The sequence below is a fragment of the Sturnira hondurensis genome, unplaced genomic scaffold (genome assembly GCF_014824575.4).
Source record: "Sturnira hondurensis isolate 20B ecotype Veracruz unplaced genomic scaffold, ASM1482457v3 Scaffold0017436, whole genome shotgun sequence".
Lineage (NCBI taxonomy): Eukaryota > Metazoa > Chordata > Mammalia > Chiroptera > Phyllostomidae > Sturnira > Sturnira hondurensis.
In genome coordinates, this window is record NW_028090067.1 from 16,973,982 (window position 1) to 17,001,829 (window position 27,848).

General features: G+C 57.5%; 2 protein-coding genes and 1 long non-coding RNA gene across 9 annotated transcripts in view; 1 reads left to right on the forward strand and 2 right to left on the reverse strand.

The window, feature by feature from the left end:
• Positions 1-7,486, reverse strand: part of TMEM184B (transmembrane protein 184B) — a 44,660-nt gene extending 37,174 nt beyond the window's left edge. Inside the window, exon 1 of one of the 3 annotated variants that reach the window (XM_037067908.1) lies at positions 7,336-7,486. The gene's annotated coding sequence lies outside the window, so the exon portion shown is untranslated. Of the gene's footprint in view, positions 1-7,324 lie in introns of all 3 variants that reach the window. The other 2 variants (XM_037067910.1, XM_037067911.1) reach the window with 2 other exon arrangements.
• Positions 7,487-9,991: 2,505 nt separating this feature from the next.
• LOC119002516 (uncharacterized) lies at positions 9,992-14,764 on the forward strand. Its single transcript, XR_005069756.1, has 3 exons — positions 9,992-10,196; positions 10,477-10,600; positions 14,573-14,764. It is a non-coding gene; the product is annotated as an uncharacterized LOC119002516 (long non-coding RNA).
• A 3,550-nt stretch (positions 14,765-18,314) lies between these two features.
• CSNK1E (casein kinase 1 epsilon) overlaps positions 18,315-27,848 on the reverse strand; it is a 30,234-nt gene continuing 20,700 nt past the window's right edge. For 2 of the 5 annotated variants that reach the window (XM_037068042.1, XM_037068041.1), the window contains exons 5-7: positions 26,516-26,744; positions 25,854-26,024; positions 23,686-24,424 (exon numbers count right to left, since the gene is read on the reverse strand). In XM_037068042.1, coding sequence (XP_036923937.1) covers positions 23,778-24,424; positions 25,854-26,024; positions 26,516-26,744 — 1,047 coding nt within the window. In that variant the 3' untranslated portion in view covers positions 23,686-23,777. The other 3 variants (XM_037068043.1, XM_037068045.1, XM_037068046.1) reach the window with 3 other exon arrangements.

The following is a 27,848-nucleotide window of genomic DNA, read 5'->3' on the forward strand; positions in this document are numbered from 1 at the left end:
TGCCCTGTCCACAGGAGCCTGGCTCCTCAGCCCACCAGCAGGGAGAGCAGGCTTCGGCCTCCTGGGAGCCCCTGGCTTCGACCCGATTCTCTGGCATCGCATGTTCCCAGTCTGAGCAGCAAGCGCACCGGCCAGAGTAAGGGCATAGGATTCGACATGGGAGACCCAGACGCTTCCTCCCAAAGGACCTGAGACAAACCCACCCTTCTGGGCCTCCGCCCGCCCAGCTACAGAGCTGGCCCAGGAATTCTGAGGTCCGGGGCCACTGGGGGAATTAGAGACAATGGAGGTGAAGGGTACACTGCAGACCGCCCCACACCAAGCACAGTGAGGGCAGCACTGTTGGCATTGATTAGTACGCCAGTGTTTTTTTAAAGATGTTATTTATTTATTTTTAGACAGAGAAGAAGGGAGAGAGAAACATTAGGCAGTTGCCTCTGGCATGTCCCCAACAGAGGAACGGGCCAGCAGCCCAGGCTCACACCCTGGCTGGGAACCGAACCAGTGGCCCTTCGCTGGCAGAACAACACTCAACCCTCTGAGCCTCGCCAGTCGGGGCAGTATGTCAATGCTAATTAATATCACCATCCTCCCAGATATCCCCTTACCAACACCTATCACTGTGCTGAGTGGGCACCCAAAAACACTGCCGATGGAACCCCAGATTCTGTGTTCACTCTACATGGAATGAAACACTGGGCACTGGAGGCAGAGCCCAGGAGGCCCTGCCAGCGTCTACAGCAGCAGCCTTGGGGTTGGTTATTTTTCCCTCAAAGCTTTTCTGTAAATAATGACCCAGTGGGCCTTGGGGAACAGCACAGACCAGCAAAGTGAGGGTTCTTCGCCACCTGCCAGCAGGACAGGCCCCCTGGGTGCAGGCTGTCCACAGGGGCCGTAGCAGGGAAAAATAAAGGCACCAATCTGCACGCCTGTCTCCTGGGTGTGGGGGTGGGGGTGGGGGCGCTATCTGATGAGAAAACCCCTTTCAGGGCGACAGGTGCAGTAAGTTCTAGAGTTCTCACTCCACCCTCTTTACTGGGTGGGGGTGGGAAACGGCACCCTGGGACTACCCGTGGCCCAGGGCACAGGGACCAGAGACCATGGCTACAGGCAAGGAGACCAGGTAGAGTGCTCAGGCAGTCCCCACACAGACTTCAGGTCAGAAAGGAGGTCTCTCACACTCACTCACACACACACACACACACACACACACACACACACACCCTTTCTCCGGTGTTCATGCTACTGTGAAGACCTGCCCCCCTTCCCAATGAAGCTCCTCCCCTTCAGGGGGTGTCTAAGTCAGGACCTCCCCTGAGCCTTGTAGCACCCAGTAGGTGGGCAGAGAGGGTACAAGTGGCCTCATTAGAGGGCAAGTGACACACCCAAGGTTATCACCGGGTTCTGACTCTCCATTCAGTGCTCCGCCCACCCCTTGGGCCATAGTGCCATTCGACGAATGGGGCCCCGTCTTTTCCGCAGAGAATCTGAGATTCGGCGGGCGCTGTTTTGGAACCTCTCTCTCCTTTAGGTCCACGGCCAACTGCTTGCTCTCATGGGGGAAGGCTGACAACCTGGTGCCCCGTGAGCAACGAGACAACACAGGGTCACGCCTGGACAGAGAACACGCCTGGACAGAGAACACACCTAAACCTCAATGGCAATCACTTCTCAGTTATAAAATTTGGGGTGATTTTTATTCTAATCCCCCAACTTTTTCTGTGTTCCAAGTTTACTAAAACCAACATGTACCATTTTCAAAACCAGAGAAGCCTATTGTTTTTCAAAGGCTGAAACATGGAGATCAACATGCAAACTTTCCATTAAACGTTCAGCTGTGACTTCAAAAGCTGTGACTTCAAAACATGGCTGAGCTGGAAGTGACAAGGTCAGACACAAAGGTTTTCTGGGTGGAGTAGCGGATCTTCCCTCTGGTTTCCGCCCCAGAACAGGAGGAAAAGGAGGGGGCGGCAGGGCTTCCTGCATCGGAGCCAGGGCCTGAGACCTCCCAGCCGGTCCGGGGCCAGCCTCCCCTAGGGCCAACAAACCAGAGGCTGTAGGATGTGCCCTGTGGGCTCCTGATATAACTCAGTTCTAATAAACAGTCCTGTTCGGATCAGTCTTACTATCCGTCACTTCCCAAGGACACTTCCACCTTTATCTAAAGTGGCAAAGACATTAACTCATCTGACCATGCCACTGACTAAGTCAAAAACTGGTTTAGTGCCGACTCTGTGCAAGGCACTGTGCTGGACACTGAGCCGTTTGCTGACCGAAGGCTGGAGAAACCACCGCCCAGAGGCTCCTGGTCATCCTGCGCTCGGCCAGAGTGTAGGGTTTCAGCCGCGCTAAAACAGCAACCGGAATGTGGACATGGGCTGCCTGGGTGCGACACCTGCCTAATGCCAGCACCCCAATTACTCCACATGGGGCCCCCCTCCCCGGGCCTCAGGCAAAGCCTGGTCCCTGAAAGGCACTGCACCCCACTCGACTGAGGCTGAGACAATGGGGGTGGGCGGAGTAAAAAAAACCAGAACTTGGCAACCACCCGCTTCTCCTCCCCATGGCCCCAGCCCATTTCGGCGCCCCCCACCCCCCATCCCTCTGGAGTTTTCGGAGGCAAGACCACCACACTGGGCTCGCATTTATGGAGGGCCCACACGGTGCTGAGCCCCAGCGTCACACACTGTCGTCGACAAGACCTCGGACCTTTGCACATGCTGCTCATTCTGCCTGGAACCTGCTTCTTCCCCTTACACATGGCGACGGCTGAAATGTCTGTCGCCTTCTCAGAAGTGCCTGCCCAGGTGAGACTGTCCTGACATTGTCTTGGAGCACCTGTGACAACCGTGACTGCTCCGGTGTCGGCGCCTTCCCCAGCTGCACTCACTCAGCTCTGTGAAGGCAGCCCCCCGAACACTGGCTGTCACATGGTGTTTTTTTTTCTTTTAAAAAATAATCTGTTTACTTTTTTAGACAGAGGGGGAAGGGAAGAGAAAGAGGGGGAGAGAAACATCAATTGACTGTCTCTCGCACACCCCAAGCTGGGAACCTGGACCACACCCAGGCATGTGCCCAACTGGGACTCGAACTGGTGACCCTTCGGTTCACAGGCCAGCACTCAGTCCACTGGTCTGCACCAGCCAGGGCCCCAGAGTTTCTGGAATAAATTCAATGGCCTGTCAGGTAATCACGAAGGCCAGTGTTTGCTGAGCATGTACTACGTGCCAGAGGCTGCACTGGGCTCCACAAAGACACTGGGCGATGACAGCCGCATGATGGCTGCTCCCTGTCACTCCCATCTCACGGGAAAAGGAAATTCATCAATTTTCTGTTTTTAGAGAATGGGAATTAGAACGTGGTTAGCAACCTGCCCAAGGCCACGGAGATAAAAAGGGGGCGAGGCTTCGAACGGCACCTCCCAATTCTCTCCCCATGCCACAGGACCCCTCAGCTCCGTGTGGCCCTCTCTCACTGATGCCCGGGCGCGGTTCCTTTCTGTGGTGCTGCCAGTGACCATTCCTGGCCCCCTCCCGAATCCTTGGCCCCCTCTCCCAAGGTACCCAGTTCAGAAGACTTCCCTGACACCCCCACACCCCCCGGCTCCCACACCCGACCACCCAACGTGGACCCCTCAGCTGTGCCTCAGCAGTGACCCCCCCGCCCCCCGCAGCCTTCCAGCACCGAGGAGCAGCGACTAGAGAGGCCGGTGGGCACCGGAGGCCAGGCACCCGCACAGCAGGCAGGCAGAGCGGGCTTCCCTCAGCGAACCCCCGGGGTCTGGGAGTTGAGCCCGGCTTTCTGGGTTCCCACTCTGTCCCCACTCTCTGCTGGCGAGCGTGGGTGCGTGGACAGTGGACAGCCACCACAGCTCTCCAACGGGAAAGGGAGCTGCCCACGTCCGTTCCAGGTCTGTGACAGGAGAAGTCAGTGAGGACCTGTGGGGTCCAGAAGAGACTTGGGTTCCAGCTCAATGGCTGATCCACAGCTGGCCCCAGAAGCCACTTTCATTATTTATTTATAATTTTAAAAAATGTACTGATTTGAGAGAGAGAAAGAAACATGGGTTTGTGGGTCCACTCACTGATGCACTCTTGGCTGACTCTTGTATGTGCCCTGACGAGCGATGGAACCCACAATCTTGGGGTATCAGGGCGATGCTCTAATCAACTGAGCTAACCAGCCACGGTGACCCAGGGGCCACCTTTAGAGCAGACACCATCCCAACAGTGGACTCCAAAGGCCTGTCCTAGGTCACGCGGGGTGGTCAAAACCCGAAACTGCTGGAACAAGAGAAGGGAAAGGCAACAAGGACGAAAGAGAACGCCAGTGACCTGAGGGAAAGCAAAGGAGGGCGAGGCCGCGCCCTCTCGGGGTTCCCCTTGGGAGTAAAGGGAGGAGACAGATGATCACGCTGTCCTGTAACACACTGCTGAGGACGTCGCTTCCTCTGTGAAACCCGCGGGGCTCCCTGACAACCCGGAGGCGAGTTCAAACTCCATAGCAGGTTCTTCAGGCCCAGGCCCAGGCCCACCCCAGGTGGGTCTGGGACGGGAGGTACATCAGGCCCCCTTGCCTCTGTCCAGGGGCTCCTCTGCCTCGAACGCCCCTTTCTCCGGGAGCCAAATGCCCCTCGTCCTCCAAGGCACCGGGCATTTTGTTTCTAGGAAGATTCCTGGGACACCCAGGCCGAGTGGGGGAAGGAAAGGCTCTGCAGTCAGACCCTCCGGCTCACAGCTCAGCCCCAACGACCAGCCCCACTGTGGCTTCCTGGGCTGCCCCCTCTGCACCATGTGACAGTGACTGCTCCCACCTCTCCGCGTGGGGGGCAGAGGATGAACTGGCCACTATTTCCCGAAAGTGCTTTGAACTGTGCCTGGCACACAGTAAGTGCCAAATAAACAAGCTGTTGTTCCCATTGTCCTCCAGCCCCTTCAAGGCCTTCTGTTTCATCCACCAGTAGCGCCCCGCCTCGTACTTATTGGTTGCCCTCTGGACCCTCAGCCAACCACAGCCTTTCGGAAGGCACAACCCGGGCCTCAGGCCTCGCACAGTGCCAGGCGTGTATTAGGTCTTCAGTGAGTACTCGATGCCTGGGAAGGTCCTACAGTAGACCCCCACAGACCTCTCCCAGGGCTCAGCTGCTGGCCCTCCACACCTCACACCAAACCCTGTCTGAAGGCCCAGCAGAGCCCAAAAGCTTTCACCGTTACCGGGTTTCCAAACAGTGAAGGCTGCACTCTGCCTTACCAAGGCGGTTTCCACTCCAGGGAATTTATGGAGAGAAAGGAGCACAGCAGGGACTGGAAATAGAACTGAGCCCCTCTCGGGGAGAGAGCTGGGCTGGCCCGCCGGAAAGCAGGAGCAAGACCTCAAAAAGCAGAGAGGAGAAAGCGGCCTCCAGACAAAAGCTGGAGCTCCAGAGAACTCGGCCAGCGGGAGAGAACTAGGACGAGCAGATCGTTCACACACTTCTGTCTTGAAGCTCATCTTCCTGCCCACCTGGAGAGCTTTAAAAGGAGCTCCTTGTACGACCCACGTGTTCCCACGTGGGAACAACCTACAGGTCTGCAGGCAGACCCCAGGTGGCCTGGGGTTCTCAGGGGGGAATTCCCGGTGCCTTCTCCACCCACACTGGCTATCTGGGGCCTCGGGTCTGGACTGGGGCCGCCGTCCATGTCCATCTCCCCACCAGACTGGGAGCCTCTAGTGGCTGAGCACCAGGTCTCACTGACCTTCACCCCTGGGCCCCCACCATGGTGCCTGGTATGTAGCAGGCGCTCAGTAAGTTACAAGGCAGCGAGGTCTGGCAGCGAGAGAAAGGTCCTGATTCAAGGATGACTCCACCAGGCCTGCCATGTACCATGAAGAAGCACATCATGCAACCCCCCCCACGACTATTTCCTCACTTGCCCAACAGGGTAATCAGCCTTACACCCCCTCAACTGCTGAGAGGCCGAGCGGGGAAACACATGTAGAAAGCATGTGTTTTCGTGCTCTACTTTCTCGGACGAATGCTGCTTTCAGGCTTCAGCTCGGCTGTCCCCTAGTGTCGTGGCCTTTCTGCCAGCCACACCGCCCCTCTCTCAGCACCAAAACCACTTTGTCGGCACTTTATTGTTTTATATTTTTCACATCTTTGCGATTACTTGTTTCTAAGTTTTATTCCACCGCTGACCTCAGGGACTGTATACAGGGGGCATCATACATTTGTGTCCAAGGCCTGACAAAATGGGCATCTGGCTGCTGACGCCCTCCTACCCCCCAAGCCCAGTTCTGATACACACAGCCCTCTTCAACAAGACTTCCTGAAGGGCAGAGCTCCAGGGGCCCGCCAAGCATGCAGACGGCGGAGATGGGAAGGGACAGAAGTCTCACCTGAGGGCCCTGCCTCCTCTGGAGGTGCGGTGAGCCTGTTTACCTGGCTGACTCTGCCGTGAAAGGGCCTCCAGGGCACAGATTGCTGTTTCTTGCCTTACATAAAGCACCAGGCAATCAGATAAATAATACATGCCTTCAGCTCACACACAGGTATCAAACGTGCAAACACTTGCTTTGCGACATGGAGCCTAGGGTGTGTGTGCTATGTCTGGCTTTGCACAACCCATGGGAGATACGACTCGGGAACAGATACCCATGTTCACTTGCAACCCCAAAGCTTCGCCATGGCCCGGACATGGCTCTAGACCCCAGCAGTGTACCCAGGGAGGAAATGTACAACCCACAGAATGGATATACACACCCCACATCAGTCTCTATAGTCTCTTTCGAGGCAAATATCCTTGGAGTCCCAGGTTCCCGTCGGTGCCCCTTCCAAGTAGCTGACCTGTTTGCAAGGCATTTACACCCTCCCTGCCAGCATCCCGAAAAGCCTTGCCAGGCCAACCCTCCCAAACGAGGCAAGTGTGCCCCCCCCCACTCACTCGGCGGTGCCAGGCGCCAGCACACCCACCGGCGCACACAATCCCACTTGCAAAGAGGCTGTCCATCCGCCTGCCGTCTCCTCCAGCCACCTCCACCGGCAGGTCCAATTACACTCCAGACGCCGGCGCCGCCACGTTGGCGAGGAGGGGGCCAGGGCACACCCACGGGCGGCCCCGCGACCCGGTAGGGAGGATAGGGGACGCAGGTCGGGACGGGCAGGGCGGCGGACATCCCCTCCCTCCTCAGCCAGGCCGGGCCTCTTCGTCCCTTCCCCTCCCGGGATCCGTGGTCCACGCGACCCACGGGGCGACCCCTGCACTCGGCCTCTCCAAAACGGGGCATCCCTCCGCCCCCAGGAGCTCATAGTCGTCCCCCTCATGGCTTCTGACCCGAGGCTGACCGGGCGGGTACCTCAGGAGCCCATGGCGGCAGTGGCTTGTGGGAGCGACGCGCGACAGCTGGACTGTGCGGGTGGGGCAGCCGCCACCGCAGCCGGAGTCTAGTCCCCGCCGGCCGCGGGTCCGGGACACAGCGCTGCTCAGCCGCGGTGCGCTTGCGCACTGAGCGCGCCTCCGGAGAGGGTGGGGCGGCGAGCGCGGGGCTGAGATCACCGCGCGGCCTTAAAGGAGCCTCGTCCCGAGCTTCCACCTCGCCGCCGATTGGTGGGGGTCAACCCAGGTTCTCCCGCTGCTAGCTAACAAACCAGCTGGGAGTCGCCTTCCCCGCCTCAATCTGACCTCCTAACCCTGCCCACTACAGAGCTTCTGCGGGGGCGGGGCGGAGTGGGGTGGGAAACAGCAGACCGGGTTTTGGGCTCCGAGCTCGGTTCCAGTCTATCTGGTGCTTCACTTGGGCCTGTTATGAAGGTAAAACAGTGTACCATAATGGCTGTTTGTCGAGTGAAGAGTGCGTATAGAACTATGTAATGAATGCATGCCGAAGTGCTGCGCGCAATCGTGCCAGATGAAACTGCAAAGCAGAGAAAGAGGCTTTTTCTTCCCACTCTGCGCAGCGGCATTCTTTTCTTGCCGCACCTTGCTCTGGGAGGCCCACCCAAAAAGTTTTTCAGATGTCATTAAGCCGCCCTAGCCTATTGCTGTTTCTGGCGTTGATGCTGTTCAAGACCCCCAAAGGTATTCCTCTCCCCAGCACAGACTCCTCCCCTGAACTGTTGACTCAACACCTACTTGAGGTCCAATGGGCTTCTCGAAGTCAACGTGCCCACACAGGGCCGCTCTCTCCTCTCAAACATAGGTTAGACCTGCTCCCTCACAGCCTCCCTTTACCAGCGATTGGCATCTCCGTCCTTCCAGCGCCCAGGCCAGAAACTCCCGGAGTTATTTTTAAATCCTTCTTCCACACTGGGGCAGCAAATCCTATTGGCTCTACCTGCAAAACATGTCTATCCTCTGACCTCTTCCACCCCATCTCCACTCCTACCACCCTTGTCCAGTTTCTGCCCAGGATTATTGCAGTATTCTTGCTATGGACTGAATGTTAGTGTCCCCGAAAAATTCGAATGCTAATATCCTAATCCGCAATGTGATGGCATTAGGAGGTGGGGCCTTTGGGAGGTGATTGGGTCATAAGGGTGGAGACTTCATGAGTGGGATTTGACAACAAAGACTCCAAAGAACCCTCTAGCCTTCTTTCTGCCGTGTGAGGTGTCCATGTAAGAAAGTTCAAACCTGTGGAGAATTTTGATGAGTGTATTTGAGCCCAAACTGATAACAATTGCCAAGAAGCAAGATCTCAGATGCTTTGGAGAATGACTGTTTTGCAGTTTATTTTATGCATTTGAAATTAAGGAAGGACTGGAAGGAAGATTACATGAAGGTGGGAGAAAGCAAAGCAGGGATTGGATTACAAGAGAGTTAAGATTCTGTGCTCTCTTGAAGGTGTGGTTAGGCTTATCTCAAAGGTGTGTTAACCTGAATGCACCAAAAGCAATGGACAGGGCTTGCTGACACCAGAGATAAACCATTTACTAGAGAAGTTATGTGCCTGCATTATGACTACCCACCAAGACCTCCTGACAGGAATTTATGATCAGATCACCCTGGGAAGTTACTTTCCATCGAACCCCTTTTTCGTCCACAGGGAATAGAAGTCAGCAGTCTGTAACCCAGAAGAGCAATCTCAACAGAACCCAGCCACGCTGGCACCCTGGTCTCAGACTTCCATCCTCCAGAACTATGAGAATTTAGTTCTCTTGTTCATAAGCCACCCAGTCTGTGGTATTTTGCTATAGCAGCCCAGACTGACCAGGGTTACGCAATGCTCTCCTAACTTGTTTCAGTTTTCTATCCTCGCCTCCTGCCCTAGTGTATGTCAGTATAGGAGCCAGAGAGATTCTTGTATCTAAGTCAGAACGTGATACTTCTTTGCTCAGAACCTTCCATTGCCTCCCCACTTCACTATGAGTAAAAGCCCAAAGCACTACCAGTCTCTACAGAGTCTTGCCTGATCTGACATTCTACCGACTCAGGCATTTCTGACCTCGTTACCCTCTTCTTTCCCTCCATACTGACTGGCCTTATGGTTCCTCGAACAAACCAAGCACACTCAGCTCCAGTCCTTTGCACTGGCTGTTCCCTCTATTGGGATCACTGTTCCCTCTGATATCCGAATGGTCCCTCTCTCACCTTCTTCAGGGTTTGCTCAAATGTTCACTACTTCAGGCCCACCCTCGCGACCCTAGTAAAACTGCCAAACCCCTCAGAAGCTCAATTTTCCCCCCATATCACTTCATTTCTACCATAACATGTCATGTGCCTGTTTTACCATTGGACTTCAGCTAGTCAAACATAAGGTCTATGAGGACTAAGACTTTTGCCGTTTGTTTCCTGCTGTAAGCCCAGTATTTAGTATAAGGACTGGTGTAGACAACATGCTCAGAGAGTGTTGGAGGCATGCACAAAGATTCTCTTTAAGGAGTCCTGTAGGAAATCCCTTCCCACACCCCAGTGGGAAGCTGCTCAGGGCTAACCCAACACACCAACTAGGCTTATCTTATCAGTTGCTTGGCAATCTTTTGTTTACGACTTCCCAGCTCTCCTGCCTTACACACAGGCCCCTCCGTGGCAAAGTGTTCAGCTCAGCTATCACCATATTTACGCAGAAAGCTTACAAACGGGACAGACTTTGACATTCCCTCCAGAGCAGCCAGGCCAAGCTGCACCCGCATTCAGGTTCTTAGCCCCACTCATCTTCCAGAGAGCTCTTGGGTCTCAGCTTACAGCGGCCCCAGGCTGGTGGGGCTGAGGCAGGTGGTGAGTATTTTTAGGCTTGTATTGCCAGAGGAGGCTCAAAAACGAAAGTCACCTGGCCCAAGTGACAGACAGAGCTGGTCAGCAGGTGGCACTGGGACCCCCTGGATGTTTGCTTCCTGCCTTTCCCAACCCTCTCCCCAAGGCTTTCCAAAATGAAAACAAACATCTACCCGCTTCTTCTAACTCCCACCAGCCCCCTGACCCCCGGCATGTAACGTGCAACTGCACATCCATCCAGGGTCAAACTTGCTACTCACCTTGGTCCCCTCTCCCCTCCAAGCCTGGGACCACTGCCTGGTTCGGATCTCCTTACTTCTGGACAGTTGCAACAATTCTGCAGCCCACCTGTTACCTGTACACCTGCCCGCTGGCTACTGCCACCTTTTTCTACCCCCAGCAGTCAGGTATCGTTGGTTCCTTCTTGATCCTCACCTCTCCCATTCTCTTTAGATTCGTTTCTTCCTAATTAAAAAAAAGGAAATACTCAGAAGTTTATCAAATAACATTTAAGTAAATTATGGTAGATCCTCACAATGGCATGCATAGATATTAAAATAGCCTCTTTACACATTTCAAATAACATGAGGAAGCGATTAAGAATAGCATGGAGTTGGGGGAAAAAAAGCAGTCATAAACTTGCAATGACAGCCTGGTCTGAAGTCTGTTCTAAAAAAAAAAAAACTTAGAAGAAAAATTGGAAAGAAATAGAAGGAAATGTCTTCCCCCTGCCCCCTGTTTCTTTGTATTTTTCAAAATATGTTTGCAAAAGCATGCAATGTTTTCAAAAGAAAAAGAATAATTTACTTTACATTACAAAGTAAGAAAAAAGAATAGTTTTCTCTAAAACTTATAAGAGCCCTGGCCGGGTTGCTCAGTTGGTTAGAACGTCATCCCCAATACACCAAGGCTGTGGGTTCGATCCCCAGTAAGGGGATTTACAAACCATGTCCCCAGTAGGGGGCGTATGAGAGGCAACCAAACTGATTTTTCCCCCTCTTTCTCCTTCCCTTCCACTCTCTCCAGAAATATATAAATAAAATCTTTAAAAAAAGAATCAACCAATGAGTGCATACATAAGTAGAAAAACTAGTCAATGTCTCTCCCCCATTTCTAAAAAAATCAACACATTAAAAACATATTTAAAAACATGATTTCTTGTTTTTAAACAAGAAATGCCTTTTTCTTACTAGTGCATCATAATTCATCTGATTCACCTGTCTCCCCACCAGACTGAGGACCTCTCAAGGGTAGGGACCAAGATGCATTCTCTCAGCATCCATAATCCACTCCTGGCACCTGGCAGTGGAGCACAGAGGAAAGAGCTGAGGCTTCAGCTGTGCAAGCCGATGAGTGGCTGGAAGCCCAGGGCTCTCCAGATCCATTTACCTGCCGCCTCTGTGTCTCCCTCTCGTCTCCGAGGACACCGAGGGACCTCTGGCCCAGTGCCCTGGAGAGGCAGCGTGTGGTGTGGTGGGCAGAGCACAGGCCCAGCTCCATTGCCTCCTAGCAATATGCTTCCAGGCACGTGGCCATGCCTCTCGGAGTCTCAGTTTCCCCATCAACGTGCATAACCGTGTTAGCCCAGGACCTTGCCCACAGCTGACAGCTGTGCTGTAAACACAACCACTGAGGACCCGACTAACTTCCTACCTGAATTAGACCCTTTTGCTGGCAATGGACAAAAACCCAATTTAAACTGAGTTAAACAAAAGAGCATTAGGAACACGAGGAAATACAAGGCAGAGCCGGATTTGAGGCCTTACACGTGGTCCTTGGGTACGCGCACAGAGGGCAAACAAGGACGAGCTCTTCATCATCTCTACATTCCCAGAAGCTGACGCACAGGGCTAGCATTAGTGTCTGCGTCTTCACCACTATTTTTTGAGCGTTTACTATGTGCAGGCCATGCACTAACCTCTTTATTATTTCAGCAAGCAGGAGTGACTACCATTAGGCAGATGAGGAAACAGGCACAGAGAGGCATTATTACTTGGCTAAAACACACCTTGAGCAGCCTGGCAAACAGGAGGCCTCCGTGGGTGTTTGGTAAATGAACCCAGGACCCACATCGGCCCCCACAGGGACTAAGAAAATCAAGCACAAAGAGAAAATGCTTCTGGCCACTTGCAGTCCCTCCTGGTGGGGTGGCAACCTTCAGGGCCCCAGTGGCTGTCAGCAGGCAGAGCAAGGCCATTCTGGAGGGTGCATCAGAGGCACGTATGTGACTCAGGGACGAGGCTGGCGACGGTGTGCAGGGTGCTGTGAGAGACAGCATGAGACACAGCGAGGGGGAGCTTCCGTTTCGTCTGTCACACACACGCACCTGCACCTGAAACGGGTGAGAGGAGCTCCCCTTCCGGCTTAGCAGCCGAAACAAACGAGCCAAAGAAGTTGGGCCGGAGAGAAGGAGGTGCTGCCAGTTTCCTCGGAGCCACTGGGAAGGCGTCTCAGATTCCCCAGGGAATCCCGGGCTGCACCGCCTATCCTGAGGCACTGGCTTGGGGAAAGGGAGGTCAGCCGCTGCTCAGGGGCATGCGGGGGGGCTGGGGAGACAGCGGCCAGGGGTTTCTCAAAGAGGCTTTAATCAGAGGGAGGAGGGGAGTGGAGCAGGAAGCAAGAGGCCTGGGTGTCCCAGGCTGTGGGCCCCAGTGATTTGGGATGACTTCAAAGGGGCCCTACCTTAGTCACGGTGCTTTGAAGATGCTGGGATGAAAGGCCTTAGGAGGTATAATTACCTGAGATTCTCCCAAGGGCCTGCAGGAGCCCCAGTGACTGTCTTGGGGGACCTGTGGTGAGGTAGGGGGTAGGGGGCTTCCTTAAAGGGGCCCCGGGGCTGGGAACCTCTGCTCTCCTCCCGGTAGCTGCTGAATGGCCTGCACCCCCATCCCATCAGCCTCTCTTGGGTGGGCTGCAGCCTCGGTGAAGCCGGGCTCTGGATGTGCAGCTTCCTGCACCTCAGTGGGCTCTGAGATATGGCCTTACAAAGACAGCCAGGAGGACAGAAAGATTCTCTTGGCGCCCCAAGACTAGGATGAGGGAAGTGGGGGCCCGGAGCAGGCCAGAGGAAGAGGAGGAGGAGGAGGAGCAGCGAAGGTGCAGTGTCGCCATGGCAACATTTAGGCTGCACACCAGACCTCTTCTCCCTCACCAGCCCATGTATTGGAAGGGAGACGGGGCCCCAGAGAAATGTGGCTAGAGCAAATCTTAGATGTCTGGGGACTGGGCAGTGCCAGGCTGGACCTTGGAGTGTGTTTATTCCTCCAGATGATTAAATACGTTTCTGGGGCCGCCTGCGATGCGAGGTGTGGGCTCAGCCTTCCCAGCTGCCATTTCCCTATCTGTTCCTGAACTGGAGTGTGGGTGGGGGAGGGGAGGGGAAGGCGCTGTGCAGCAGTGGTCCCACTGGAGCCGGCCCTGGGGGCGGGACCTCAAAATGCAGGCAGGAATGGGGAGCGGATGCCACCACCTAAGAGGGGGCAGCCCAGTGACGTGAGGGACTTGTATTTTTTGCAGGTGGAAGCAACTGAATCGAGTTCCGAAGCTCAGCCCCGCCCCGTGTCCCCGAAGGAGTTCTCCCTGTCTCCCCTGACCCCTCCTCCAAACCTCCTGCTGCCCCGTCATTAACACCCACCCTCCAGGGCTCTTAGGCCTCCAAATACTTGGGAGCCTCTCAGGCCCCCTCCTACCAGCGGCCCAAATTGGGGTGTCTGCCTGCTCAGGCCTTCCTCTTCCTGTCACCCTCCTGCGCCCAGGGGCCTCCCTTCTCACTTCCTCCTCCGAGCTCCCCCAGAGTCAGGAGGTCACCTGCCGGGAGAATTCAGAAGAGCGGTGTCTTGTGTGGGGGTGGGGGCGGCAGTGCTGCCCAGGAAGGGCCACGAGGAAACCCGTCGGCAGCCCCCGCCTCCATCAGGCAGCGACTGTACATAGGCACAGAAACCGGCGAAAAGCTGTGTGGGGCTGGACGCTCGAGAGGTGTGCATCTCTCTGAATTATATGTCAATTAGGAAGGCAAGGTCCTGGGGCAAAAATGATCAGCCAGGGCTGCTTCTTGCTGCCCTTCCCCTTTCCACTGCTTTGCGGTTTGAGGCTGGTCAGCACGCCCTCCTTCCTGATGCCCGGCCCTCACAGCCCTGCTCCTCCCTGGCTGGCCACCCCTCCTGGGTTTGGAGCCAAGAATGCACCACTCCCCCTGCGATGCACCCAGGTGCCCGGCCGCCCGCCCGGCAACCACAGAGCCCCGGGGTTCCTTCCTCTCTCTCAGTGGGCCAAGAAGAGTGTGTTCTGAAGCGGTTCGATCACCCTCCCCTCTGGATGCCCCTGCCCGGGTTGAGGCCCTGGCTTTCTCACCCTTTTCCCCGACTTTCTCCTTCCTCCAGGCTCGCTGCCCACTGTTGCCATATGGCATTCTTCAGGTCCACAACCATCGCGCCCTCTCCCCCCATCAATGGCTTCCACAGTGCAGGTCCTGGAAGATGGAAGCCAGGTGAGTCCACTCGGCTTCTGCCTCCTCTACGCTGGCTGCTGTGAATATCTCCCTCCCCTGTGCTTGCAACTGCGGGTATATCAAAGTAGTTTGTACCTCTGGACCTTTGCACGTGGCGGTCTTTCCTCTGCTCGAATGACTGCCCCCCACCCGAGCCAAGTCCCCTTTCAAGGCTCAGGTCAAAGATCTTTGAAACCCCTCCCTTGATGACACCAGACGCAGTCCCTCCCTTCTCTGTTCCCAGTTCCCACTGGAATCGGGATGAGCCCTGTGCTAGTCTGAATCTTACCCCAGATGAGACTGTGAGCCCCTGGAAGCCAAGACCACACCCTGTGTTTGAAACAGTAGTTACCAAAGGTGAAGGGATGAAGAAGTACAAATGAACAGTCACGGGGATGCAAAATACAGCAGAGGTAACACGGTCAACAACACTGTAACAGCTCCGCAAGGGGCCAGGCGGCTACCAGACTTATCAGGGGGATCGCTTGGCACGTTATATAAATGTCTCATCACTGTACACCTGAAACTACATAGTACTGAACATCAGCTGGAACTGAAAAAAAATTTTTTTCAGTTTTCCTTAATTTTTAGAGAGGAAGGGAGGGAGAGAAACATCTGTTGGTTGCCTCTCATGCACCCCCAACTGGGGACCGGACCTGCAACCCAGGCATGTGCCCTCAATGGGAATCGAACCTGCAACCCTACCGTTCACAGGCTGGTTGGTGCTCAATTCACTGAGCCACACACCAGGCAGGGATGGAAAAAACATTTTCTTAAGAAATATGTAGTTACCACTGCTGAGCACTCCATGGGCTGTGGAGCCAGACAGCCCTCCCTGTGCCTCAGCGTTCCCATTTGTAAAATGGGCATCGCAATACCCCTGCCTCGGGGTTTTTATGAGCACAGGCTTGGGGGCAGGTCCGGGCATGGTGGGCTCTTAATGAATCGGACTACTGCCATCTGCAGCACGTATGACCCCACTGCACAGAGGAGAAAACTGAGACCTAGATAACGCCTGGGGTCACAGAGGGGCCAAGCTGGCCCTATGGCCTCCCACCCTGTGCTCCCCACTCTCACCCCTGCAGCTCGCCCCTCCTCAGCCCAGAGCCTGGCACCCTGGCACCCACATGAGCCCAACCAATGTTTGCTGCATGAATGAAAATGACTCATTGAGCGGCATGTTTGCCCTTCCAGTCCGGGCAAAACTTCCTGGTGATTGTTTGGTTCACTTACCGAGGGAGAGAAACATTGACGGCTGCCTTCCGCACACACCCCGACTCACAACCTAGGCTTGTGCCCTGACTGGGAATCGAACCTGCGGCTCACTCCAATCAACTGAGGCTCACTGGCCAGGGCTAGCGATTCTAACTTTTTTTATAGCTTCATTTTCATACGTGGAATCTCCAAACACTGAAATTAACCCAAGAGGGCAGGGCCGGGGGGCGGGGGGCAGACACACGAACTCACTGAAATCAATAAAGGCCATACAGAGGAGGGAATTTCAAACTACTTCTGGGCACTATACTCTGATGGCACACCTTTAGTGAGATACATTCTAAGGGAAAAAGAGTTGGTAGTATCATACTTGAGTGTTTCATGTCAGATGTCCAACTAGAGAGGTCCTGGGGGGCGGGGGGCCCCAGCAGCCTGGAGCGGTTTGGGACTGGACTCCTATTGTCATTGCCCCCCAGGAAGGTCTTCCTGGGGCTCACAGCCTTCAACTCGGGGCCCTAGGGCACTTACTTCCTGGCTTAACACACCCCTGCCCCTGAAGGCCATGAACGAGCACCTGCCTTTGCCTAAACCTCATCTGGAGGGTGAACAGGAGACCCCTCATGAGGCTGAGCCAGGCTGTGGGGTCACAGGGTCGTCAAATGCCAGCACTGTAAAGGACCTGAAGTGTAGGGGTTCTGAGCTATACCCAGGGCTTCAGAATGCCCACCACAACCGCACAGAGCCCATCAGGTAAAGGGCTGCCCCAGTATCAAGGCTTGGATGAAGGAGCCACCCAAGGTCATCTGCCAAGGTCACCACTGAAACCAACTCTAGTGCCCTCACTTGCAGGGATCCTTGGTCAATGAGGAGGTTCACATCCTAGTTCTGCCATCAGAGCTGGGTGACCTTGACCCAGTTATTTCACCAGACTGTTTCCCCCCTGAGGGCAGAGAGATGAACGGACCTAACAAGAATTCTTGTGTGGACAAGATAATGTGAAGACAGTCTTGAACCTTCCTACTCTGGTCTTGGGCCTTGGGCATCGCCCAGAGCCCGCTGGGGTGCGGACTCTTAGGCCCCCACCCCACCCTCTGCGGTCAGAACCGGCCCGCACACCCAACCCCCCCGGTTTGTGTGCAGTTTCTGAAGTGTGGGTTTAACCCCAGCCGTGCTCTCTCCCGCCTGCTGGGGAGACGTCCCCAGAGCAGAGAGGCGAACCGAGGGCTGCCGGGTCACTTTATGCTTTTCTACTTTATTACTTCAAATTAACAACCACAATAAAGCTCAAAAAAGTCCAATATTTACACAGGAAAAAAGTACAAAATTCCCCCCAAAGTTCTTCAGTATTTTTTTTTCAGTTTTTTTAAATTACAAAGTTATAAAAAGCTTTGCTCTTTAATTAAAAAAAAAAGAAAAAGAAAAAAGGGGAAACGGAGGTAAATAAATTAGGAAATACACACATGGGGAAAACAAACAAAAACAAGAAGGGTGTTAACTAGGAGGGTGGGCAGATCCCAGGCCCAGCCTCTCCCCAGGCCCCTCCTCGCAGAGGCAGGTACAGGAGAGGGGGCCCCAGGGGAGGGTCAGAACCAGGGAATTAATTCATTTGTAGCCCAGGAGCCAGATGCTTTCTCGAAGGAGTCTCCAGGAAAGGGGGACAGGGCTGCCACAGGGTGATGACAGGCTGAGGGGCTGCAAGGGCGCGCTGGTGCCCTTCCTGGGGGACACAGAGGTTGCTAGGCACCCGTGTCCTTGTTTGGGGGACAAGAACAGAAACCCGGCCTGGCAGGTGGGGTGGGCCCCTGCTGGCCTGGGAGATACAGGTCACATCGTACACACACACACACACACACACACACACACACACACACACAAAGGGGTCTCGGCCCCCACCGCCTTGCCACCCACTACTTGAGTCCCTGTGGACAGGCAAAGAAAGACCCAAACACTCAGGGGGACAGTGGAAAAAACCCACACAGAAAGCCACCACCGCCTCAGGGGGTGGGAGCTGTGCTTGTCTCCTGCGGTTCTGAAGCTCCAGACGCCTGGTGGGACCTGCGCCCAACCCACCAAATGATCCAACGCTCCTGGGCCTCTCGGGCCGCCCCCTGAGGGCTGGGAAGGGGCTCAAGGCCGTGCCCGTCCCAGCCCAGCTGTCGGCGTGGCTCCCCAGCTGGTCAGCTGGGGCAGGGCCCCCTTGGCATCTGGCACGGGAGCCCAGTGTCTGGGGAGCCTCTGGCGGCCTGAAGGCAGTGGGTAATGTGAAGGGACAAGAATCCTCCATGCTGAGGGCGTCTCGTCTTCTTGCCATTGGCCAAAAAAAGGAGAAAGAAAAAAAAAGAGACAAAATCCATCGTCGCTCTTGTGCTGGTTTTTTTTTCTTTTATGTTCTTTTGAGTGGTTTTTTCCTCCCATCTTTTGGTTGTTTTTTTTTTTTTTAAAGAAAATACAGTGAAGACACTAAAAACGAGAGAGAGAAGACAGGTTAGAGGTTTATCTGCTTCCGGCTGCCCGCCTGCCAGACCCTCTTCAGCTCCTGCAGTCCTCTCCCCAAGCCTCTGGGCCTGGTCCCCTCCAGGGCGCGCAGCAGGCGCTCCATTCCCACAGAAAGGACACAGTCTCTCTCCCTCCCCTGCCCTCCTGCCGCAGGTCTGCAGGGGAGGAGCATCCTGGCTCCACCTGTGCAGCGAGTTTCCAAGGGTGTCCTGTCATGTCCCCAGGAAGCTCAGACCTCCCCCGACATCCCCCCCACAGAACTCCCTGCCACCTCCCCTTCCCCAAGCCAGACCAGAGCGGAGAGCTGCTACCCCCACCTCGAGGCCTCACGCGGCCATGGAGTCCCGAGAGCCTCGGGCTGGCCAGAAGGCCTCTCCTGGGCGCGTGGAGGACACGGGCCCTCCTTGAAGGCAGATAAACTCCTCACACGGGCCCCTGGTCTAAGTGCTCTTTGATAATCGGTTTAATAGCTCTGCAGCGGAGGCCAGTCTAACGCCCTGGGGAGGTCAGGGTACCGGCCCTCAGGCTCAGCCTCTGCAGGGAACCAACTCCCTGGAACTCGTGAAGGCAAAGCAAGGGTAGAGGCCGGCCGGCCGGCCCGAGGACGGGGAAAGCAGATTCTGGCAAAAGCGGACACTTGCGGCTCAGGCCTGCTCAGAGGCAGCCTCTGAGGTTTCAAACCCCCTGGAAGGCCCTGGGTTCCGGGGTCTCTGATACCATCGGTGACTCTCCGGGCAGCTCCAGTGCACCGATTTCCTCCTGGAGCCTCGCCTGCAGCCGCGTCGACTCACCTAAGCGAACACTGGCCCAGCGGTGGTGGCTCCTCACTTCCCGAGATGGTCAAATGGCACGCTTGTCTGCGGGGGGGCAGGGGGGGCGGGGCTCAGCTGCTGGCCCTGGCCAGGGGCCAAGTCTCTTCCCACTGTGGAACTCCACCCCCCACCAAGGCCCTGGAGCCAAGGGAAGGGGTGTGTGGTCTCCAAGACCCTAGGACCTGGCTGCTTTGTAGATGAGAACATCACTCAGAGGCAAAGCAGCTGCTCCGGGCCACTCAGGACGGGAGGGTGGCCTGGCCGAGGCGCGCCCGGCTCCTGGCCTGTCCTGCTAAAGCTTCTCCACTGTAGGCAGGAGACCGGAGCCGTTCTCCTGACCACCCCTGCCAGGACTCCCCCTTCGCAGCTTTCCTAGTCCAACACGGCATCTGAGAGGGCCACGGACAGGCCCAGCCAGCCCTGCATCCTGTGCTAGCCAGGGCTTGCAGAGGCCTCCTAAGGGCGGGGGCTCTGAGCCTGCCCTGTAGGAGCTCCCGGCTGCCTACCTGGGCTGGGTTCCAGGCAGCGGCCACTGGACCCCAGTGCTACCGCATACCGAGGCAAGTTACTTCTGACTTTGCTCTGTGGGGCTAATCAGATCTGGTTGGATTAAGTGAAGCCAAGTCCCCGCTCAACTTGGTGTGCGGAACAGAACCGCCAGGCCTGACTCCGCGCCTGGGGGGCCCTGGCTCAGCTGTGAGGCACAGGAGGGCAGGGGCGAGGGCGGCTCACCTGTGATGCTGAAATCCGGGAGACCTCTTGCCGCCCAGTGAGGTCGGAGGACGAAACATTGGCAGGAGCGCCCCTGTGCAGCCTCATGCTCACCTTCCTCTCCCTGTCCACCCGGGAGATGGCTCTGGGAGAAGTATTGCCTGGGGGGTGAGGCAGGACCAGCCAAGTCACCCTCTGTGTTCAGGGCCCTGGCCGCCCTGGCCGCCCTGGCCTCCCGCCCACTGCCCAGGTCCCTGCTCACCAGCTTGCTGGATTCGGGAGGCTGGGGTAGAAGCCACAGGCTCGGCAGCACTGCGAAGCCGGTTGGCAGGGGCCCCCGTGGGAGGGCCAGGGGGCAGGGCCCGGGTCGCAGACCCCCGGAGCTGCCCCACCCTCTCCTCGCGCTCGTGCTCTCGCCGCTCCCGGTCCGCGTCCTCTGGGTTGCGTGCTGCGCCCTGCGGGGAGGGGAGGGGAGGCCTGGTCAGCCTGGCAAGGCCAGAGCGCTCTGGGGCCCCGCATCCCCGCGGGGTGGCACAGGGGTGGGGGAGGCCAGGGGGACGCACTGGGGAAGAGGCACCACAGAAACCCTCCGGTCCAACCTCCTCCCCACAGAGCAGATAGCCCGAGAGGCCTGGGAAGGACCCACGATCACACTGCAGAGAGAGAGGGAACCACAAACTGCCCAGAGGAAGGAGGAAGCTGGACATGGGAGGTGGAGGCAGGTCACTCTGTCCTGGTCTCGTGTGGCCAGCCAGGGCTGGGAGGCCTAGTGCCCTCAGGATGGCCCAGGGCGCTCCTTGGCTGTCCCAGCCTGGCCTCTCTGATGCACAGAAAGGCCTCTGCTCCTCCAGGTTGCCCAGCAGAGCAGGGCAGGTGATTGGAGGCCCAGGGAGTTACGAGGCCAGCCTAGGCTGGGCCAGGGCTTCAACCAGGCCTCCCAGTGAAGGGATCTTTTCGAAAGACTGCCCCATCCCTGGCAATGGCTCCTGGCAGGCCCTGCGGGGACAGCACCAGACAGAAGCTGCTCGCCTTGGCAAGGGCACTCAGGGGAGCTGGAGAAAGACTGGGCTGGAAGCCCCAGAGAGGAACACAACACCGAGCAGGTAGGCTGGGGCAAAAAGGGGTGCGTGAGCCCCCAGGGGCCTGCCATCCAGCCTCTGCCACCCCCAGTGCAGGAGGAAAGGGGCAAGACCCAGAGAGAGGAGCACGGCGTGGGAATAGCGTCTGGCCGCGTTACCTAGCTGGTCCTGGGGTCGTCCACAGGGAAGGGCAGGGGGCTGGCGTGAGGGGGGCCGCGTCTGTGGAGGAGAGAGCTGCGTGCTGAGTTGGGGCCTGCTCACGGGCCACAGGGTGCGGCTCCTGCAACCCTGTGTGTCTCCTAGGGACCTGGCCGGTGAGGCCCTGCTGTCCTGGGGCAGTGGGGGTGGCCAGGCCAACTGAGGAACTGAGGTCCAGAGAGGCCTCACAACCTCCCTGGGATCGTGTGTCCAAACAGCTGAGGACAGAACTTGAGTGTGAACTCAGGCCTTTGCCTCCCAGTCCTGTTGTGCTCTCTGCAACTCCTGAGGACTTAGCAGAACATCCTAGAAACGAACATCTCCAGTCCTCCCACTCCCAAGCCCGTCTAGGCAGGCTTCACCTCCGGACCCCAGGCCGCTCCCTTGCGCCCCCAGCCACTCAGTTTCCGGACTGGCAGAGAGAGCGGCTCAGCCAGAACCACAGCAAAACCCAGGCGATAGGAGCTGGAGCACCCACTTGAGAACCCTCCTGCCGGCAGGCAAGAACTCCTTTCCTGGGTGGGGACGTGAAGTGATTTAATCCGAGTGCACAGCCCCTGCCCTTTGTGACCCCGTGGGCTCAGGCCAAGGCCGGCCCCAAGGCAGAAGGCGAGCTCCTTTCCATGTTGCCAAGCGACGCCTCAAGGAGCACACAGCAGGCAGGTCTCATGGCTTTTATTTGCCCACAAGCACACACAGGGCAAACAGCAGAGTTACTGCCACCCGTGCTGTGTGCGCTGTCTCCCCGTGGCCAACCGGCTGGGCCTCGGGACAGGGTCTGAACCAGGCAGCAGCCCAGGCGCCTGGCATCGGGGACTCGAGGCCCAACTCGGAGCGCTCCAGGGCGACGGCTCCGAGGAAGGAAGCTCTCAGTCAAGGGTGGGATCCTTCCTGCAGAACGGCCCAGGCCGCAGTGCCCTGCATGGTGTCCAGTCCGCTGGGAGCTCGAGAAGGCTTCTTGCAGGGGTGCCGGTATTAAGAGGGTCCTGGCTTCCAGGCGAAAGGCACATCGGGTCCCCATCACATGTCGCAGGTGTTGCTGTCAGAGGGTGACTGGAGGTGGTCGAGCTCCCCCAGTGGTGACGGGTTTAAAGGTGCCCCTCATCTGGTCGGATGGCCTTTGACTCGGAGATCAGCGCAGGATAAAGCCAGCAGTGTCCACTCGGCCCGACTTCAGAGGCAGTAGTGGGTGAGGAGGCTGCTCCTGGCTGCGCTTGAGACGAACTCTTGTCACCTGGATGGTCCCGTGAGGGGCTCTGTGAGGTGACCTCTCGGGTGGCTCTGTCCCACAGAACTTAGCGGTAATGGGCGTGTTCACATCTGCCTTGCCAAACGCGGCAGCCACTGGCTGGCCACTGGTGGCTCCTGAGAACTTGAAATGTAGCAAATGCAACGGACACATGGCATTTTCAGCTCTGATCGATTTTTAATTAATCAACATGTAGCCACGTGGAGCCAGTGGCCACCACACTGAATGACACCGGCCTAGACAACGCAAACCCCATTTCTCAGTGCTGTCCTGAAAAAGGCCAAGCCTGTCCCAGAAGTGGACTCTGGAATGTCCTTCTGCACAATGAGTGAGTGCCCGTGCCCCAACTCCCCTAGCGGCTCCCTGTGCAAGGAGAGCTGGCCCCGGGCCCTTGCCACACTCCCAGCTGGAAGGTCTGGGTGAAGGGCACTCGTGCCCATCTCCGTGCCTATCTCCAAGCCCCTCCTGCCCATGGGGTCCTTTGGGCTGTGGAAGCCCCGTTCTCTGCCCAACTTCTGTCCCACTCCTGAGGGAACTCATACAGGGCCACTGTCTGGGGGCCAGAGAAGAGGGGCACGAGGCCCCCAGCAGCCAGAACTGCAGGCCAAGGGCACTGCGTGCGATGAAAGAGGCAGGACGAGGTGCGGTGCAGGCGGTGAGTTTAATGAGTGCAGGCTTAACACAGAGGCCGCCGCCGATAGGGTCTGGCTGACATCACTCCTGGACCCCAACCCCAGGCCCCTCCGGCGCGGTGAACGTCATCCCTCCATCAGGCTCTGTCCAGCGGGCAGCCGATTGCATCCCCAAGTATCTCTTGGCCGGGCCTCGTCCACTGTGCCCTCTCCACTGACCCCACCACGCCAAGGAACAAACACCTCCTCAGTCTTGGCCCCCATGGGCTCAGGCGCACCTGGTGCTATCAGAACTGGGGCCCTGGAGTCCAAACCATAGGCCAGCAGGTTTGGGGGGGCCGCTCCTCCACCTCCTTCACCTCCTCCACCAGCCCATCTGCAGGGCCCTGGGTGCCCAGGGGTGCCGGGCACCTGGAAGGGACAGAGAAGGCACAACAGAGGCTCAGCCTCTTGTGCCGGCCAAACGGTGAATTGTGGAAACGCCAGGCCTCAGAGGGTCCTTACCAGTATGTGGGTGAGTACGCAGGCCCAGCACGGGGACAGGGCCAGGGGCGGGGCAGGGCGATAGCTTCGCTGTCACGGGGCCGAGCCTGGCTCGAGGAAGCCCCCTTTTCCAGAAGAGATGCGAAACGGGTCATACGATGTGAGATTCCAGAGCTCCAGGCACGGCTGACGACCACTTCCCCCCACCCCACCCCCAAGACTCTTAAAAGAGGGAGACAGAACAGCCACCTAGCAAGGCCCAGGACCCCGTGAGCAGGAAGAAAGAAACCACGTGGAATGGGTCTAGGCTGGCCAGAGGGGCCACCGTGAAGGCAGCTGCCTGGGATGCGCAGAACAACAAGAGAAAGACAGTGTAGGCAACGATCAGGACGGTAGTGGGGGGGCCCGCCAGAGCCATCCACGCCCAGCCACGGGCACCCAGGAGGGACCAGAGGCCCAGCCAGGCGCTCCTGGGTCTGGCGGGGGGCAGCGCCCTGCCTGGGCCCTGCTGACCACGGCAGTACAGGCTGCTGTCGGCGTCAATGAGGCAGGAGCGTGGGAAGTGAGGGGGCTCTGGGGCCCCAGTGATGTCACCGGCACAGTCCAGCTCATAGCTCCCAGTTCGGGGGAGCCCCGCCCCCCACTGGGCCACTTTGGCCTTGTCCGTGGGGTCCTGCCCCGCCCAGTGCCCCCAGCCTGCCTCGGCCCCCGGGGGACTCACGAATTTGAGCATGTTCCAGTCAAAGACGTAGTCGTAGGAGAAGCCCTGCCGGTGGAAGAGGTTGCGGAAGAGCTGGCGCAGGTAGGAGTAGTCAGGCTTGTCGTCGAAGCGCAGGGAGCGGCAGAAGTTGAGGTATGTGGAGAACTCGGCTGGTGGGGGTGACGGGACAGAACGGCCACCGTGAGGCCCGTACTGCCGGGGCTGGCGGCCGGCCGCTGTCCCGCCCTCCCGCTGTCCCTGGAGACACTATCCATTTAAGTGGGGGCCGGGAGGAGACAGAGCAGCACCGGGGCCCTCCCGCTGGCTGTGGCTCCCTGACGGGCCTGCGCACAGACCCTCGGAGGGACAGGGCTGGAGACCTGAGAACAGCGGGCGGCACGCACGGGGCCGCAGTTCACAAGCTGTCACCACCTCAAAGGCCCGTGGAGAGCCAGGTGGAAATACTCAACGGGCCCTAAGCCACACAAGGAAGACGTCCATGTCCTCCCCTGAAAATCAGGGGTAGGGTGGGGGGGCCTTGGGAAGGTAACAGCAAACAGATGTATTGGCCCCACCCTGAGCTCCTCAGATGCTCGTCATTTCCGACGTGATAAGAACATCCCTTGTTCTAATACTGCGTCTCTGGCCCCGCCCCTGACACAGGGCTCCCCAAACCTTGTGATTCTAAGAGCTAAGAGTGTGTTAGGAACAACTCACTCTAACGAGGTGACTCGGTGGGCTCCTGGTGGGGCTGGTCCTCCCAAAGACCAAGTCATGATTAGAAGCTGGGAATTTTCAGCCCCTCCTCACCCCCCCCCAACTTCTCTAAAGAAAAAGGGAGCTACAAATGGAGTTAATAATGAATTGTGATGGCATGATAAGTCTCCCCCAGGGTCGGAAGACCCGGGAACACATCCACACCAGGAGGGTGACACACCTTGGCTCCCTGGGGACAGAAGCTCCTGGACTCGGGACCCGCCCAGATCTACCCCCCTGTGTCTGTACACTTTGTCACACTCTTTGATAAACTGGTGCACGTTTCCTAAGTTGTGCGCTACTCTGGCAAATTAATCGAACTCAGGGAGGGAGCCATGGCAACCTCAGAGTCCTGGCCAATCAGTCGGAGGCACAGGGGGGGCTCGCAACTGGCGTCAGAAAAGTGTGGGGGAACAGCTGCGAGGGCCCGGCCTTCACCCCGTGGGATCTGACGCCATCTCAGGGAGACAGTGTCCAAATTGGGCTGAGCGGCAGGACACCCGGTGGGTGCTGCGGAGAACTGCTTGGTGGGGGCAGACCCCACCCCTTTGGCGACCCACAGTGTCAGAGTACTCTGTGAGAGAGAGCCAAGGGGCCTGAGGAGGAGGGAAGACTACTTTTTCCTAACACTCGGCCCTGAGAGATGAGGCAGGAATGCAGGGTGGGGGTGCTGAGGGTGTGGCGGCCAGGCCTGCCGCCGGGCCGGGCCACGACAGAGAGCCCAAGGTGAACGCTCTGGTGTCGGGGGCAAGGGGCGCCTAAGAGGGGCTCTGTGCGGCCTCATCTTCCCCTCAGCAGGACCTCAGTGGTCCCGGGCTAGTCTCCACCCCACGGGCTACTCACAGGGGTAGCCTTTGCAGAGAACCTCGATGGGTGTCGACATCTTCTTCTCACTAATTCGCTCGTACTTCTGGCGTTTGGTGGCTGCTTTGAGGCCCTGCCAGGGCAGGGAGCCCAAGTTGAAGTACATGAGCACATAGCCCAGGCTCTCCAGGTCATCTCGACGGCTTTGTTCTGCACGGAGGGACAGGGTGAGGGCCAAGGTGCACTGGGGCTCCTGGCCTGCTCTGTGACTGAGGGGACAGCGGCCCTGTGTGCCCAGCACTGCTGCAGGCTGGCCTGCTGGACCCCTGGAACACACAGGCCCTCTATCACTCCGTCTGCAGAGGCGGGGCCTGAGGCTGGGCTTTCCCCACCCACTCCGGGCCTAGTTTCTCCGGGGCCGGCACCTGTCCGTGCCACACCTGTGCAGTCGGCACCCTGGCGCCTCCTCGCCTGGCCCACCTTGGGGACAGGGCATAGGCTGCAACAGGCAGGGCTCCAATTCGGCCTTGGCCACAGGGCCTTACCCGTGACCTGCGTTTCCCACCCCATAAAAGTGGGGAAACCTCTTCGCCCACTCCCCAACAGCCGCTGCAGGGAAGTCAAGCAGGCAGCTCTTCTCTGAATGGGGGAGACCTGACCTCGTGGGGAATCGGGGGGCTACCCAGGCCTCGCCCACTCACCGATGCCCAGGTGAGTATTGATGGAAGCATAGCGCGCGGTGCCAGTCAGGTTCTTGTTTTCCCGGTAGGGGATGTGCTGGTGGGTGCGGGCGTCGCGGTACTTCTTGGCCAGGCCGAAGTCGATGATGTACACCAGGTTGCCCTTCTTCCCCAGGCCCATGAGGAAGTTGTCGGGCTTGACGTCCCGGTGGATGAAGTTCTTGGAGTGGATGTACTCGATGCGGCTGATCTGGGGGAGAAGAGCAGATCAAGAGTCACTCAGCAATCGCTCTAGGGGCGATGGTAGCCCAGAAGGGCCGTCACCAAGTGTCGTGGGCCAGGCCCTGGAGGGCAGGGGCGGGGCTGAGGGCTGGGGCTGTCAGAATGGAAACCACATACATGGTCCTTGCCCTGGGCAGGGGGAGAAAGATGTCTGCCACCATGTAAGATGATTTAAGGGGCAGGTCAGGGAGGGCTCCCTGGAGGAAGCATCATTAGGGGGGGAACTCTGAAGAAGGAGTTCACTAAGTCTGCTGTGAGTCAGAAAAAGACAGTAAGGTATTAGAAACGCCAATGGTGGACTCTAGAAATGAAGCCTGAAGAGACATCCAGGCCCTTCCGGAAGCCACCGCTGCCTGGCTCCACACCCTCCCAGGGCTCAGGGAGCCGGAGTCAGAGAGGCATTTCAGAGGTTGCTCTGGCAACCAGATTAAAGGGAAGGAAAGGAGAGGGAGCACCAGCAAAGCCTACACTTGGCAAGGGTGATGGAGATGAAGCGCAAAAGACAGGATTTATCCCCTGGCTTCTGAAGTCCTCCCCAGTCAGGCACACACACAGGTCCTTCTTTGGACAGTTTGTTAAAACACAACAAAAAAGCCCCCCTGAATTAACACGTATGCACGCAATCTGCCCTCTGGCGGGTCAGCCTGACTGGGCCCCGGCCTTCGGTAGACCCCAGGCTCCGTTCGGCGTGGCTGAGTCTTTCCCAGCCCTTCGGAGTCTCGTGTCCTAAGAGAAGCTGACCACCGTCCTCTGCACACACACCTGTCCGGCCTAAAACCGCAGGACGTCGGCACTCTCTGCAGGCCGGCCACAGACGCACAGCTGTGTGCCACAAGACCCCCACGGACCACTTCGGGCCCTGATGTCTATGCTCCTGCATGTTTTCAAGGTTCTTCTCCGTTGAGTTTATAAAGGGCTTTCGGAACTAAAGGACGGCTGGTCAGTGGGCGCCTGCTCTGGACCAGGCAAGTGTGGGACCCCAGAGCAACACAGCAAAGGGCAGGCTCTCTAGAGCTGACTGGGGCTCCGAGAGCCTGAGCTCACCTACAGTCCCCACGCTGGGACAGGACCT